We start from the raw sequence: 15317 nt of genomic DNA, 5'->3' as shown, positions 1-15317 counted from the left end.
TTTTAGTAGAAAATACATTTCATCTTACTAAATTCATGGAAGCAACCTAATTGGTTTCCTTTCTGTACTCAGAACCTCTTTGACCTAAGGAGAAAAAGATGGTCAGCGTATGTAAAACATGTCATGGTTATATAACTAATAAGAATTGTGTCACAAGTAGACACAGCTTTTTGTCTACTTAATCAAGGCTTGTAACATTTCACTACCCTTCATGCAATTAAAAAGCCTTCCACCTCAAAAGCAAAGCAAATTATTAATATTTCTATAGAGAAAGTAAGAATTTTTTTTTGTAGAAAAGATATAGAGAGGACAAACTGTATATGCATATTTTATGTAAAATGTATTTATTTAGAATAGTTGTAATATGTAATATATACTATTATTACAGTATAATAATATATAAACAAAAATTAGTATCTTAAGTTACTTAGGCTCATGGCCTAAAAATGCATTATAAACGAACTTAATGGTGTTTTAAACTCTATGGTATTAAATTATATTTAATATTGTGTCTATATAGTTGCATACCAAAGGCATTCAATGATGTGAAAGACCTCACCAACACCTTAGCTTACTCCATTGAGGCACTGAAATTATAAGTATTGCAGTGCTTTAATGTTAGATTCTTTATCACCCCCATGACCTTTTCTAAAAAAAATTGTCTGAAAGTTGAGAATCATCAGACATTGCTTTTACTCTGGGATGTCATTAGTCATGAAGTTCTAAGAGGTCTGTGAGGCTGTTAAAAAGCATCTAGGAAAATAACATTCTGGTTGGATTTTTCAATACACTTTTGACAAGGTCAATCACAAAGGAATCTTAAATAGCTACTGGATAAAAGGAAAAGGCTTAGTAGGATAAATAACTGGTTGTTTTAAAAAAGAAAAAAAAATACATAAATTCTTTTTTTTCCACTAGCCCTGAGCCTTGGGATCCCACGAGGCTGGGCTTTGGGCCTTGTGCATATCAGAATATTCAGAACTAACTAAAAAAAATAGAAGTGAGATGAAAAAATTTGCTGTTACTAACTGTTTCAAGACATTAACGCTAAAATCCAGCTACAAGGATTTGCAGAAACTTCACCAGTGATTAAAATGTCAGAAGAAATACAATGTCAATAAATGTAGAAAGAACTGCCAAAGGTAAGAAAAGATAAACAATTCCACAAAATAATCCAGATAATTATGAGTGCTGACATAGCTCTGACTACACCCAAAGATGGTCATGGATCATAGTTAGGTCCAAGAAAATATCCATGTATTGATGTATTGCATAGAAACAATGATAATGATAACAAAACAACCAGCAAATACCCTGTGGTCTAAAATGCAGCACAGAGTTCTAGACCCTGCCTGGTTCAGACATATGTAATAACATACGCTGTCAGCAGCAAAACATCTTCAGCTGTAGCAATACGTCATCCAGGCACCACATGTCCCCATGACAAAGATGAAGATAACACTCAAACAACTGCTGTGCACAAAAATTTGCACAAAGTGGTAAAAGAAGAAAAACATTCTGATATCTCCACTGACTTTTTTAGGATTTAAACAAAGTCTGGACACTGAATGGAATAAATAGATATATTGGTGATGGTACAAGAGCAAGAGAGACCCCATCATACAGGGAAAAATATTGATATTAAAATGAAATCCAAAGGGGGAAAAAGATAAGGGCTTCTTCTGAAGGAAGAAATCTGGAGGAGGGGGAGGAATATGTTAGGAGGTTATAAAAAATGGAACCAGAAAGAGAGAGTGACTAGGGAACGAAATAGTCTGTGTCACTAATAGTACAAACTCTCAGGGTACCAAAATTAATGGGGCAGGTTCAAAACTACACAGAGGTACTTTCCCTCATTGCATGATTCAGCTGTGGAACTCGTTGCCACAATGTTATGGATGCTAAAAGCTTATACAGGCCCATAACAATAAAGAAAATTCATGGCAGAGAAGAATGACTCAAGGCTATTCGACACAAAGCTACCACAAAGCTACCAGCTCTGCTGCAGAGAGGTCCAGCTCCACAGTAAATGGAAGCTGGAAGCACGCACTGGGTAAGTATTATTGTATGCTTCCTCCTCTTCCCCTGCCATATTCCTATTGATAAATGAAGCTGGTTTCTCTCAGAACGACTATGTAATTTTTCCAACCACCAGTTACAAAAACATTCTTTCCCATAAAATAATGTATCATATTCTTTTCAATTTGATTTTTAATGCAAACATCTGTCTCAAGATCAAGACAATGCAACATTATTGCTTCAGAATATATTAGATAATTGAAATAATTAGAGGAAAGATATTCCTCTTCAATGAGCTCTCTTGATGACAGGGAAATAATTTTCCTATTAGATTTTGCTTCACACAGTAGAATTATTACTACATGGTCTCAAGTTGAACATAAGTGAAAAGCTTCATTCCTGGTTTCATTATTAATTTTTCAATAGATGATAACTGCTGTCACTGAATTATTGATTAGAGTTACTACTTTTTTAACATTTTTTTTAGCATGTACTTTTTTTTTTTTTTTGAGGTCAGCTTATGGTACGATGCTGTAATGATGAAATGATAAGAAAGAACCCTTTTATCATGTTAAAAATATACTGGGCAGCATTTGCAGCATTTTGCATCATCTTCTGAAAACCATGAAGGTCAGAGTACAGTAACATTTTCACCACAGCAGCTGGAATCATATAAAAGCAAAGTATCTTTCAAGGCATAAATCACAAAAAGAAAAAAAAAATCAGTCTCTTAATGGAAAACAGGAAAAAATATTGGCTGATGATTATGACTCAGAAGTTTTATTACAGAGACATAATTCATGATGATGTTGAAACCAACTAGACTTCAAAATAACATAGCAATTAATATGGCTTTGAGGAGGACAGCAAAGAAAACGGAAGTGAAGCGATTATCTTATCATTTTTTCCATGGCAATTGGTTTGTGAAGTAAAGTAGCCCTTTAGGTTAAATGCTGGCAAGTTTCTTGAGGTGGCTCATTTACAGGAGCATCTTGTCTCTGCCTGTTCTCACTTCTGTCCTTCCAAAGCAGCTTTCCTCTGAAAGAGCTTGTGGAACATCATTAAAAGTAAGAGGGTTTAGGGTTTCTTTTGGTTTTGTTTTTATTTATATCAGAGCATGGAATTTGGAAAATGAAACACAGTCACTTGAGATTCAACAGGCTGCATTTTTTTAGTGATAGATTTAGTTTAAAGTCTCAGCTAGCCACAATACAGGATTAGAGAAATTGAAACGACAATCATCAAAATGTCTTCAAGCTGAGCCGCTCAAGTAGGGAAAGCCTCAAGCTCATTTCTGAACCCAGCTTTACATTTAGCAGGACGTGCAATGGGGTAGGATCCCATTCCCCATCCTGCACGGCTCCTCTAACTGCTTTGTCTTCTGGCAGTGACCATCAGAAAGTGCTGAACCAGGGCAGAGCATTCACCCTAAGAAAATTAAGTTTATTTTTTTTTTTTTTAATTTCAGTTGTTCCTTTGCTTTTTATTTTACCAGCTTCAGGATTTCACTGGGACAGCCAATCTGCACAGCAGCAACCACCTATCAGCAAAACTAAAACCGTATTACAGCGGTAAATCTGAGCTAAGTATGTAGCAGGCCTCCAAGTTTTAAACCAGGAAGGAATTTCCATATTGCACGGCTGCACAGAATATTCTGGCCTTAAAAGTACAATGACTTTAGCAAAGAAAGACAGTTCTTGCTAGGATCAGTCACAAGAGAGCACTTTGAGAGCTGGGGCCAAATCCTTGCATACAGCTAGCTCAAGGACAGGTTTGGATTTGCCAACCCTTCAATTTTGTAAGGAGGATGCAGCTCCTACATAGCACAGGCAGGAAGTGAGTGGGATAAAGAAAAGACAATACAGGTAATAAAGAAAAAAGGAGTAAATAAGAAGTAAGTAGTGTGTAAAGAAGCCAAAGAAAACAGAAAAGATTGAAACAAAGACACGGGAAGATCAGAAGAACACACAGCTTTGTTCTATTTATGGCTGTTTATTGCTGGGAGATCAAGGTTAAAACCTGCTGAATTCTTTCATTCTTTAGCTAGACAGAAATTTTCAGCCTTTGATTCAGGGGCATTCTAGAACTAACTTTTCTTTGGCTGTAATTGCATGGCTTTCTTCTCACCACAGAGTGTCACCCTCACACCAGTTATATCGCAGCTCACCTCCACTAGGGGAAAAGGCAAAAAGAAGAGGTCCTGTTCTGTGTGCAGGAGGATGAGATGAGGCTTTGCTGCGGCCTTACCGTACAAGTTTGCTGCTAACGACTGACAAACCTAAGCGCCCACAAAGTCTGGGGAGTGCTAAAACCGTTTCGCCTCCACAAAACCCATAAGCTGCTTCACTAGAAAACAAAACAAAACAACAAATAGTTTAGAACCAAATTTTATTAAAGAAAAACCTGTAGTGCAGGTTCTCAGGACAAATGCATACCTTTGGATGCAGTGGAGTACACAGGTACGTATACAGTAGTTTGCCTGCTACATGTTTGGAAGCTGAAAGAGACTGTGATCAACTGCTCTGCACAGTTCATCATCATCATTAGAAGTTGTCAAAAACTTGGTTGTGGACCACTAACAGATACTTGGTTATGTGTGTGCACTACATATTGCACAAGACTTCTGATTAAGCTATTAATTGTGCAATTGAATCACAGTTAAGTGTTACATTAAGCATATTCAAACATATATTTGTTTTTTTTTTCTTCTCAAAAACAGCACGTCACTACAAAACTGCCATTAAATGTTACATATTTACAAAAATATACAAATAACACTTTTCCCCATTTACGACAATGCACCAGTTATGGATTAATCTTGTTCTTCCCTTAAGTCCTGATATCGTATACAAAGAAACCTGGTCAAAGTCAAGGTCTCCCGAAAAAAAAATAAAATAGGAAAAGTCTTGTATGGATTTCACAAATACTAAAATGTGCAAAGGCAAAAGGAGAGGACTGCACACTTGCATCTGTTAAAGGTATGGACTACAGCATACTAATTACTACTAAGAGCCTGTACCTGGACTGGAAGGGCCGCTTTATCAGAAATCCATTTAGAAACACAGTGTTAAGCATTTGTAGATCACACTCTGAAAAAAGCAGTTGTGATTAGTTCAAAAACTAAGTGCTGCCTTCATTGTAATTAACTTATGTGTATACAAAATACCCATGTGCTAACCATGGGAGTAGGAATTACAGGTGAACATCAGTCGCTCACCTGTGTGCATACGGATGCAGTGAAATGACAACTGGTTTTAGCCTGCAGGTAGATTTCAAATTCACTGTGGATGAACAGTAAGCGTTCTTCTGGAACAAAAGGCTTACCTGACAAAGTCTGTGAACCTGCTTGGCCATAAACTAGGGCAGAATTTGGCCCTGTGGGGCCTAAAAAGTAATGCTGCACATGAACAACGTGGCAGTGAGGAACGCTTTGTGAATCTTCACAACTAGCATGTCAAGCCTACTTCTTACTTTATTGGCTTTTCTATCTTTACCAAGAGCTGAAGCTCTAATTAGCCTGAAGATATTATTTAAGCTTGGTTTGAATGTCTTTTTTCCCCTTTATTCCCATGGGCAATGCCAGCAAATCTATATGATTTATTTGTCCAAGTCAGGAATGAGAGATTTTGGACCCGCATGCGTTGGAACAGCCACAGATGCAGTGTAAATAAGGCAGCATAAATCCTTTACTCTTAAAATGGAAAATTCTCCCATTCCAACTTTCAAATCTCAAAACCTTTTTCCAATACCTAATCCAGGGTGAATTGATATTCCTAGCGTAGATTCATAAGTGCAGAGTTATGACACTATCATACTTTAATTTAAGTGAGAAATGGTGATAGCTGATGCCTTCTAATGCCGCATTTGCAATATACTGGTGTGATATTCTTTAGAACCACCTTCCCTTTTGCAAAGAAACACGCCAATGGTTAATGGAAAGACAAATCACAGTAGCTGTACACAACTGTAAATTTAAGTGGTAAGTAAAGCACAAAAGGTGTAAGCTTCCCAAAGAACCCTACCAGCTAATCAAATTCCCTACCTCTTCCATGCTGCTATTCCCTTGCAATTTTTTCCTTGTATTTTTCTCAGCCATACAAAAGAGGATAAAAATGAGTTAATCCCCTTTTGACTTCAAACCAGCTGGCTGGCAGAACCACAATCAGAGCAAAGTAACTCAGAAGAGACTGGGATCAAGAGGGGAGAATTCAAGCGTACTTCTCCATGTGATTAGGTTTTCCCTCCAGAGTCCTCTGCCCTGCAGCAAGTGCATCTCATGCCATACACCCATGCAGAAATGAATCATAACATGTCAGTGACAAATAAAAAAAGGAGCTGTACTCAGATGTCTGGTGTGTATAGGAAATATAAGAACTCTGTGTTCCTGAAACTAAAATGTCTAGTCACATGTTCAGGAAGTCCAGTGTCTGGTGTTTACCCTTAGGAATACTACGCCTACTCACCGGCTCCATCCATCCTCTCTAAACTTTATAAAATTACAGGTCATAGAAGGATTTTAGCAAATTACATTTAATCACTATAAATTCAAGACACATAACTAATCCATAAAATAACTCTTCTCCCTTGCCTCTTAGTTCAGTGCCATGCTAAGGAGGAGCATCATTAACAAATGGCCTACAATCATCTCAGAGGTAAAAGCTATATTGGAGCTCTCTCTGAAGCACACATACATGCATCCTGGCTGCTGGGAAGCAAACACTTTTCCATGTACATTAAGCATGATGTTGCTGTGTGTCAGATCCCTCTAATTATAAGTAGAAATTAATGCTGATAATTTAGCATTGTCGTGTTCCTGGTGCTGCAGCAATTTAGATTCACAGTTGAAAGCCTCTGTATGCAACCAACAAAACTTAATATATGTGTCATTACAAATTAAAAGAAGCTCCAAAGCTTAAGAAAAATATAAAATAAACAACTTGTGGCAAAATCATATACACTGATCATATTGCCTTTCTCCCTGCATTTCCCTGTCCCGTATAATCTTGTGCTCCTCTTCCTCCTGCATCGCTCTTACACTTCCTCTCTAGCCTAGGTTCTACCCTACAAAAATAGCTCTGAGCTTTTCAATTACCTCGTTCCTGTCATTTTTTGCAAGCTCCTCCACAAGAAGATTCCACCAAACCCATATGGTTACAGCTTAAACTTGCATATTAATGAGCTTAAAAGAAAGCTATTTGCCTCTGCATCCAGGAAAGGTTGCATACAAACCCGACAAACTATTCCCAAGACTGCTCCTTGGTCCTTCTTTTCCCTATAGCAATGGACTCTATCTCACCTATTCTTCATCTTCGGGTTGTACCATTATACCTAAAAGGCTATGTAGTACCTTGGTTCTCAGCAGCCCATACTGAAATACATACACAGCCTAGTGGCTGTCAGGATGTCCCTGCCCAACTTTGCTGCTGCCCTGTATCTGCCAGTTTGAAGGGCAGGCAAAGAAAGCCAGCCCTTGCTGTGCTCCAGAAGACTCATGTAAACACCATGTCTCATCCTCGTAACCTGAAGTGAGGCAGAAGGGGGTATTTGGTAGATCATGGGTTTAGTTGTCTGCCAATTAAATGTATTTCTTCCAATGAAGAGAGACAGTAAGGTCAAGACAGAAAATGGTGGTTATAGTTTATCACTCCTCCAAGGAGGACAACACTGATGCCAATTTCAGGAAGAAATATCTGCTCCCTGGGACAAGGAGATGAGAGAAGGGCAGGAATGGCAAAAGGGAAGAGTTCCAGAAAGATTTAGAGAAAACGAGAGCCATAATTTAACATGAAAATATTAAAAGAAATGAAAGTGGGAAAGAAACGAGAAGAAAATGCAGAGAGCCAAAGTGTAGGGAAGTACATCCGCTGAGATAATACACCAGAGCTGAGAGAAAAGACAGGGATGGGGAAGAGATGGTGATTCCTCTTGTTAGCATTCAAGACACAGATAGAAACAGAACACAAAGCAAAACAAATGCAAGGAAGAAAGAAAAGTGGACTGTGGAAAACTGTCATCAGAAGGAGGTGGCAGGCAAGGCAGAGCAACAGGTAGCAGCAATAATGAAACAGAACAGCAGGAGAAAAAAAGAGTATGGAGGGAAAGCAAGGAAAAATAAAAGAGAATGGAAATTCAGATAATTTTTTCTATATAGTATCACCAATTACTGAGGAAAAACAAAAGAGAATGGAAATTCAGATAAATTTTTCTATGTAGTGTCACCAATTACTTATCAAAAAGTTCCAAGCATTAAACAATGCAGGTCACCTCTCTGAAGGCAGCACCTCAAAAGATAAACCACAAAAAAAAAAAAAAAAGAGAGAGAGAGAGCAGTGCATTTACCAGCAAGTAGAGATGGTAAATTGAGCGTTTCCCTACGTTTGTGATGATATTCTGTAACTGTAACCATTTAAATGTCCTTCTGTGAATCTGGGGCATATAAATAGTGTATTAAAAAGTTCTCTAGTTTTATCATTTGTGAATTGCCTACTGCTGTTTTGGATGTACACCTTCTGCATAGTCCTGCCTGTTCATAATCCATAACAAGACTGTCTGTCTCAAAAAACATGTGGATACAAGTCTGCTGTTTTTTCTGTACGAGCTGTTCTCATTAAAAAGCATTGCTTTCACAATTTCAGAAAGATTTACTTTCTAAACTCTTTTAACTTAACAAGCAAATGGTGAGAATGAATATATATATATGTTTAAAGAGAATAAGCCAATTCTTGCCCTTTGATCTGCAAGAGCAGACAGTGTCAGACAGAAATAAATATAAGTACCAAAAGCTGGCTAAAATTAGCAACAAATTACATAGAAATATAAGACATGCTAAGAAATTTACTTGGAATGCCTGAATTTACCAGCGATCAATAAACTCATTATAGCATTAAAAATATGTGCATCAAAGGCATCTACTGCTGCATGTATTATTGCTGCACAACGAGGCTTTATGTCCACTGCATTGCAACAAATTGTTATAAAGATGCAAATTCTACAGAACCTCAGAAATCAAGTCTGATTAATAAAGCTCAAGTTTACGTAATGCTTTCAATGTGTTGCAAGGAAATAATTTTACACTAAATTACTTGTGTGAAGGAAACAATCTACTTCTTTTTCAGGACTACTAAATGTCATTCCTAAAAAGAAAACTAACCTAAAAGAGGGAGGGACAAGAATATGCAATTAAGTATATGTATTTGAAGAGATATTTTATATCTATATATATTAAAAGAGAATATTTGAATATAAACCATAACACCTCTTTGATAAGAATGTCGTTTTGTCCAGTATATTCATAGCCTAGCACTGCCTACAGGGCTATATCGTGCATACAGAATATGTATTTCTAAGCCTTCCAGTATTTCTTGTCTTAAATACTGTCTCCAGAAGATCACCACAGCTACTGTCTTGTAAACTAGCTGAAAATAGTAATTCTGACAAGCCTAAAAAACAAGGAAGAAAAAAAAAAAGAGAGATGAAAACAATGAAAATCTTTCAGTTGGTCATACATTGCTTAACAATTCACATTTTACATACTTTGTTACTCCATTTAACAGGAGAAAAAAAGTGAAGTACTGAAGACTTAAAGAAATAAGACCTTGCATATTAAAAGACATGAAACTAACTCACTGAAGGTATCAATTTCAGGAAAAAAAAAAAAATCTGAAAATACATTCTTTAGTCTTCAGACCATTATGAAGAACAATTTGTGCAGATTACTAGTCTTTATTTTCCTGACAGTATATATAGTCCTCTGCACTCTATGCAAAATATTTGAAATGAAAGGAAAAAAAAATAGTCCATCAAACAGTTCCTGTTCAAATTTGGGAATCGACTTGTAGGCTATCTAGGCATTGTGAAACCCTTCTGCACTCCCACCAGCTGGAGGCAGCAAAAAGAAAGGGAAGAAAAGTTGCAGAGGCGGTCAGCCAGGTAGGAGGGCTGACTTATGAAAGAAGATTAAAAAATTAAGGAGTGCACAGCTTGATATTTTCCAAAGACTGCAGGGCTCAGCTTCTAATAGCAAAAGCTAACTGGAGGTCTGAGATACTTCAAAACTTGTCACTTTGATGACTGTAGTCTGAAAATAAGTGAAAAACATTATATATGTAACCACGAAAGGAATAAACACTTATTTAAATGGCAGTCAGAGGGCTAATACTGAAATACTGAAAGGAAATAAAGAATATGAAAATATAGACAATGTTATAAAAATGTTCTAAGCAGACGCTTTAACTACTTCTAGGCACTTAAATGTTCTTCTAATGTAAGTTTTAGAAAGACTTTCACAGACTAGTAGGATTAGGCTATATGCCAGTCTCAAAGAAAGTTGTAGAATAAATAAGCAATTGGGGCTAGAATAGAGAAAATATGCTAGGAAGCTACGATGGTCTAGAATATCCATCAAAGTTTTGCATCTCAAAAACTAGTATTTATAAAGGTAAACGCTAATAAATTTCTTTCTGGTGGTAAGCCAGTATTTTGAGAGAAATTTGTACTTTCTTCTAAAACTCTGAAATTAAAATAAAGATGGAAACAACACAGCAATATCAATCGACATATAAAATCAACTCCAACTGTAAATAATCGATAATGAAATAAAAATTCTAGTCTTCTTTTCCCCAAAGCCGCATTAAAACAAACAGCCACATCATAGTTTTAGAGAAAACAAAGGAAAAACCTTCAACTGACATTGTCATCAATGCTACTGACTTAGCAACGTTGTATTCAAATTTAAATAACGTCAAAATTCAAAACATATCAGAATCATTGCTTTGTCATCAAAAAGCTACTACAAACAAAGGCAGTAAATTTAATTTATTAAAAATGAAATATGTATATATATATCTTTGAGCATGTATTTATGTAAGGAGGATAGAAACCAATGCAGTTCCATTCTGCTACTCTCTATTAAAGAAGCGACATGCCATAATAGAGTATTCCCACTAAAGGGATTTCTCAGCGGACTTAAAACAGATAACCAACATAACAACGTCAGCTGAAATCTGCTTTGTACTTCGAGCTAGTAATCACAAAACATTGATTTGTCTCTGTCTGTCTAGAGGACAGTAATTTAACAAATCATCTACTTTACGTGAATGAATGCTGCTCTCACTGGTCAGTGAAAGCAGAAAACTCGTCAAGAATAATATAATATTCAATGAGAATATCCTCAAAGAGTTCAAAGAAATTGGGTATCAATTGGAGCTATAACAACATCTTGCCTCAGGCTGGTGTCTTCTATTTCTTCACAGTTGCTTCCACCACCATCTTTTAAAGGGTATAAAAATATACATTGGTTTATATTGCTTTTATTTTTAAGAAATTAATTTACACTGTGAGTGTGTGGGTGTCTGTAAATGTCTTCTGAGCATTTCTGAACATGTTATATGAGTAGACGATCCTAAAGCTGTCTCAAACGTCCAGTGTCAAAAGGGAAACTACAGTTAACTGTAAATCTTGAAGGCTTCATATCAGAACTCGTTGGAGCATTCTTAGAAGTACCAGGTGTTTTTGAACTTGCAAATACGTGCGAGTTTAAGAAGGCCACAAGTTCTAAATGATACCAATACAATACCAGTTTTGTTGTTTCTGGTTTTAGTATAGTTCAGTGTCAATGCTGATAGGTATCATTGTACCCATTGTATTAGGCTTTTGACCAAATAACACTGCAGAAAGTAAGTTTAAGATACTGCGATGCAAATTAGCAAGATCACAGCCCATGTTGCAATGCTACTCTGCATATGGTCCAATAACAGCTTTCAACTGAAATTACCTTTTTTTTCTTTTCTTTTTTTCTTTTCTTCTTTTTAACAGTTATGTACCTGTTTCGTTTATGGATTTTTTACGTGTACATATAATTGTGGTTGGTTTCAGTACACTACCTTAAATTACAGCAATAGTAAGAAAAAAAAAAGAAAAAAGAAAGCTAGACTATTAATATTATATACTCACATAATTCTTTCACTCTAAAGGTCCTGAACGAACAGTAATTAATTTAGCTTCACAATGCTCCTGTGAGGTACATAATTACTATCAGCCCCATTTTACAGGTGGGGAAACTGAGGCACATACAGGTTAAGTAGCTTGTCCAAAGTCTGGGTACAGAATCTAGGTACCTGACACCCATCTTCCATTTCTTAGCCATCAAATCACCCTTCCTCACTAACAAGTTTAACTGGAGTACATACGAATACTGCATGTACAAATGCATACGTGTGTGCCTAGCATTTGTGCATAGAAAGAACTCTCTGTTCTGTATATGCATGTAAGAGGATTTTAGATATATATCAAGGATGTATATATATTTACATAGCCTTTAAAATGCTAAGATGTCCTGGATGTAGTTCAAGAGATTCAAAACCTAGTGCTGTGAGAATTTTCATTTAAAGATAAACCATGAATGGGAAAATGGGCATGGTATTTTTCTCAATTTCATAATAACTCATTTTAAAGTTATTTTTTCCAAGGAATCAAAGGCTTCCTTTATTATATGCTGGGTATTGCTAATACAGTTACGGCGACACTGACATCTCTTTAGAAAACAGTGCTTTTAAGACATGACAAACCAACCTCACACAAGTGCTGCATGAATCAGATTAATTAGCTTTGAAAAACATTATTACAGGCACTATATTGTGCTGTGTTAATTAGAGTATCGAGCAGTTAAATATTCTACGGTTTTCCAAAAGACTCCTGTTGTCAGAGACACAAATCACCCTGTATTACACATACAAAAGTAGTTGTTAAAGCATAAATTAGATGTATGACCTAGTTCCAACAGTGTCATTCACTAATCAGATAATCTGTGGAAGAACGATCCCAAACTAGGATTTCCACCCTACTCCTTGTTCATGAGGCTAATCCCCCTACTCACCTGCCCCATACCTACTACAGATTTATTTCACAGGTATAAGCAAGCTGTTTGCAATACTATTTTACTCTTTTCCAGCTCATTCCCACTAGAAAGAGCTGGTGAGAAGGGGAAGCCTCTGGTGCAACAACCCTGAGAGTTTCCGATGCAGAGCACTTTTTGTATTTGCACTTCTCTTCAAGAAATGCAGACTCAGACAAATGTAACACCTTGGGTTTAAGCACGGTCCTTCCTGCGTACACATCTGCTAGAGCACTGCTCCTCTCTGGATCAATTTGCACAGCACTCTACCACTACTTAGGCTTCTTTCTTTTTCTTTTCTTTTCTTTTTTTTTTTTTTTGAAAGATTTTGGAAATTATTTTCCTGAGCAGTTTGCAAGCACTTTCAGAATCTTTGACTTTTCCACCCAGGTCCTTACATTACGTTTCTAAACTAGATTTTCTTGTGCTTTACACATACATCCTGTAGGGTTTGTGAGAGCCTACAGTACTGCACTGAATTACTACATCCCAGTCTGTTGCATTTGACAACCATATGCTTTAGGCCATCAACAGATACATGGAAGAATGACTCCAATGCATGGGGTAATTTAAAGACAGGTCTCTTCTGTCTTGCCAGCGCTCATTATTTACTGTTTGTTTATTCAGAAAGATGCAGATAGCTATCTGTATCCTCCTTACGCAAGGTGGTGTGGGAGCTTGCCAGTAGCATTGGTATGACATTCACTGAGTAAAGAGCTATTTATTCTCTATTGAAGGCAAAAAGTGAAGAGATTATATAGGTTTCTGAGAGGAGCGTCCTAATTCCAGGCAGCCGTGACACAAAGGATGCCAGATGTTTGAACTCATCACACCACAGTCCATTTCCTACACAGCTCCATCAACCGCGGGGAAACCAGCAGCAAGGTGCGGATTCACCGCACTGCCTCTGCCTGGGGGTGCAGAGGTTGGGATTTGGAAACTCTGAGCTGATCACAAATCTGGAGCGGGGAACCTCCAGGCTGACCCCCGAGACCTTCTGCAGGATGCTCCTTCAGAAGCCCCACTGCCCAACCTGCAGGCGTAGGGACCAGTGCTGTGCTAGGGACCGAGTGACACCCTGTGGTGAGAGAAAGGAAATACGAACTCTGAAACCACAACCGGTGCTCCCCAGGGCCCTACAGACTGCCAGAGCAACCCAAGCAGAGTTCAGGTCAGGGTTTGCCCACCCCTGCCTCCAACGGCCCAAAGGCAGGGGAAGTCCCAAGGGTGACACGGGTGGGAAGGGGACTGTGGTGTTCCACCTGGAGGAGAGCTCTGACCTTCCTGGCATCTCTGCCCTAATGGCAATTTTTTAAAAAATAACCATACAAAGAAAGCAACCTAAAGAGGTATTTACACTCTCTGGAAATTTAAAAAGAAACAGGCCATCAGCACCGTTTTTTTTTTTTTTTTTTTTTACAGATAACTGATCTGGCAGCTGCCATCGTCCTAGAGGTGCTCGCTCAGAAGACAATAGGAGAGCAAATGAAATGACTGTCTGCAAGTGAAGGCACCTGGTCTGGGAAAAGCTTCACGCTGGTGTTTCTCTTTCACATGGGGTGGGATCGGGGGATATACCTATGCTGATGGTTTGTCAGGACTTGCTACACTTAAAGGAGAATTATCCTATAATTACGAGATATCCTAATTAACACTTTACTTCCTGTAATCCACAGAAGGGCGTAAGCATAAATTCATTAGATTGTCTCACACATTTTTAAGTTAAGAGCTTGTATGGCCTAGGAGTACATAGGACTCCTTGCTCAGTCCTCTCCCAGTACAGAACCACTGCTGAGTTATGGCCTTCTGACACAATGTCATCGTGAAAACCATCTATTCTTGTCTAGTCACTTGTTTAGAAATCACCTTTTCAGGCTGAAGAGTCCCAGCTTCCCACTGAATACCTCAGTTAAAAACATAGTTAAAAAGTTACAGACAATCGTCCTAAAAATAAACATAGAGAACTAGAGCATATACAGGAAAAGAAAAAAGGAAGGTGGCATTGAATGTGCCTAGGGCTACAAATTTGCTACCATAGTTTGAATTTGAATTGTAACGAGTTCCCAGGCCATAGAGTGAACACAAGACGTATTATCCTTCTCCCCTGGTAACTGATGATGGACGCCTTTTTTCCACGGGACTGTTAGGGAACCTTCTCTCCACCAGCATTTACAGCCATATTCGCAATTTTGTGACATCACCAGGGAAAAATAAAACGATACAGAGAAGAGTCTTTCGGTTTTTGTGTTCAGCTGTAAATATCAGCTAACCAGGTAACTGTGCATCTCTCTGGAGTTGATGCTCAAAACCACGCCTGAGTGATTGCCTATGAAAATACAGAAACAAGAGGCCAGCATTAGTGTATTTCAGGTACTTCACAAGAAATCCCCCTTTTATTGCAGGGACA

The 15317-nt window shown here is 37.7% G+C and overlaps 1 protein-coding gene across 12 annotated transcripts in view; it reads right to left on the bottom strand.

The window, feature by feature from the left end:
- Positions 1-4392: 4392 nt before the first annotated feature.
- The window catches only part of SORCS2 (sortilin related VPS10 domain containing receptor 2), a 553956-nt gene continuing 543031 nt past the window's right edge, over positions 4393-15317 (bottom strand). For all 12 annotated transcript variants that reach the window (XM_080592004.1, XM_080592009.1, XM_080592010.1 and 9 more), the window contains one exon: positions 4393-15236. In XM_080592004.1, the coding sequence (XP_080448130.1) occupies positions 15213-15236 (24 nt within the window). In that variant the 3' untranslated portion in view covers positions 4393-15212. The remainder of the gene's footprint in view (positions 15237-15317) is intronic.

This window comes from Anser brachyrhynchus, assembly GCF_964034855.1.
Source record: "Anser brachyrhynchus genome assembly, chromosome: 4".
In the NCBI taxonomy this organism is placed as follows: Eukaryota; Metazoa; Chordata; class Aves; order Anseriformes; family Anatidae; genus Anser; species Anser brachyrhynchus.
This window is presented reverse-complemented; position numbering and strand designations above follow the sequence as displayed.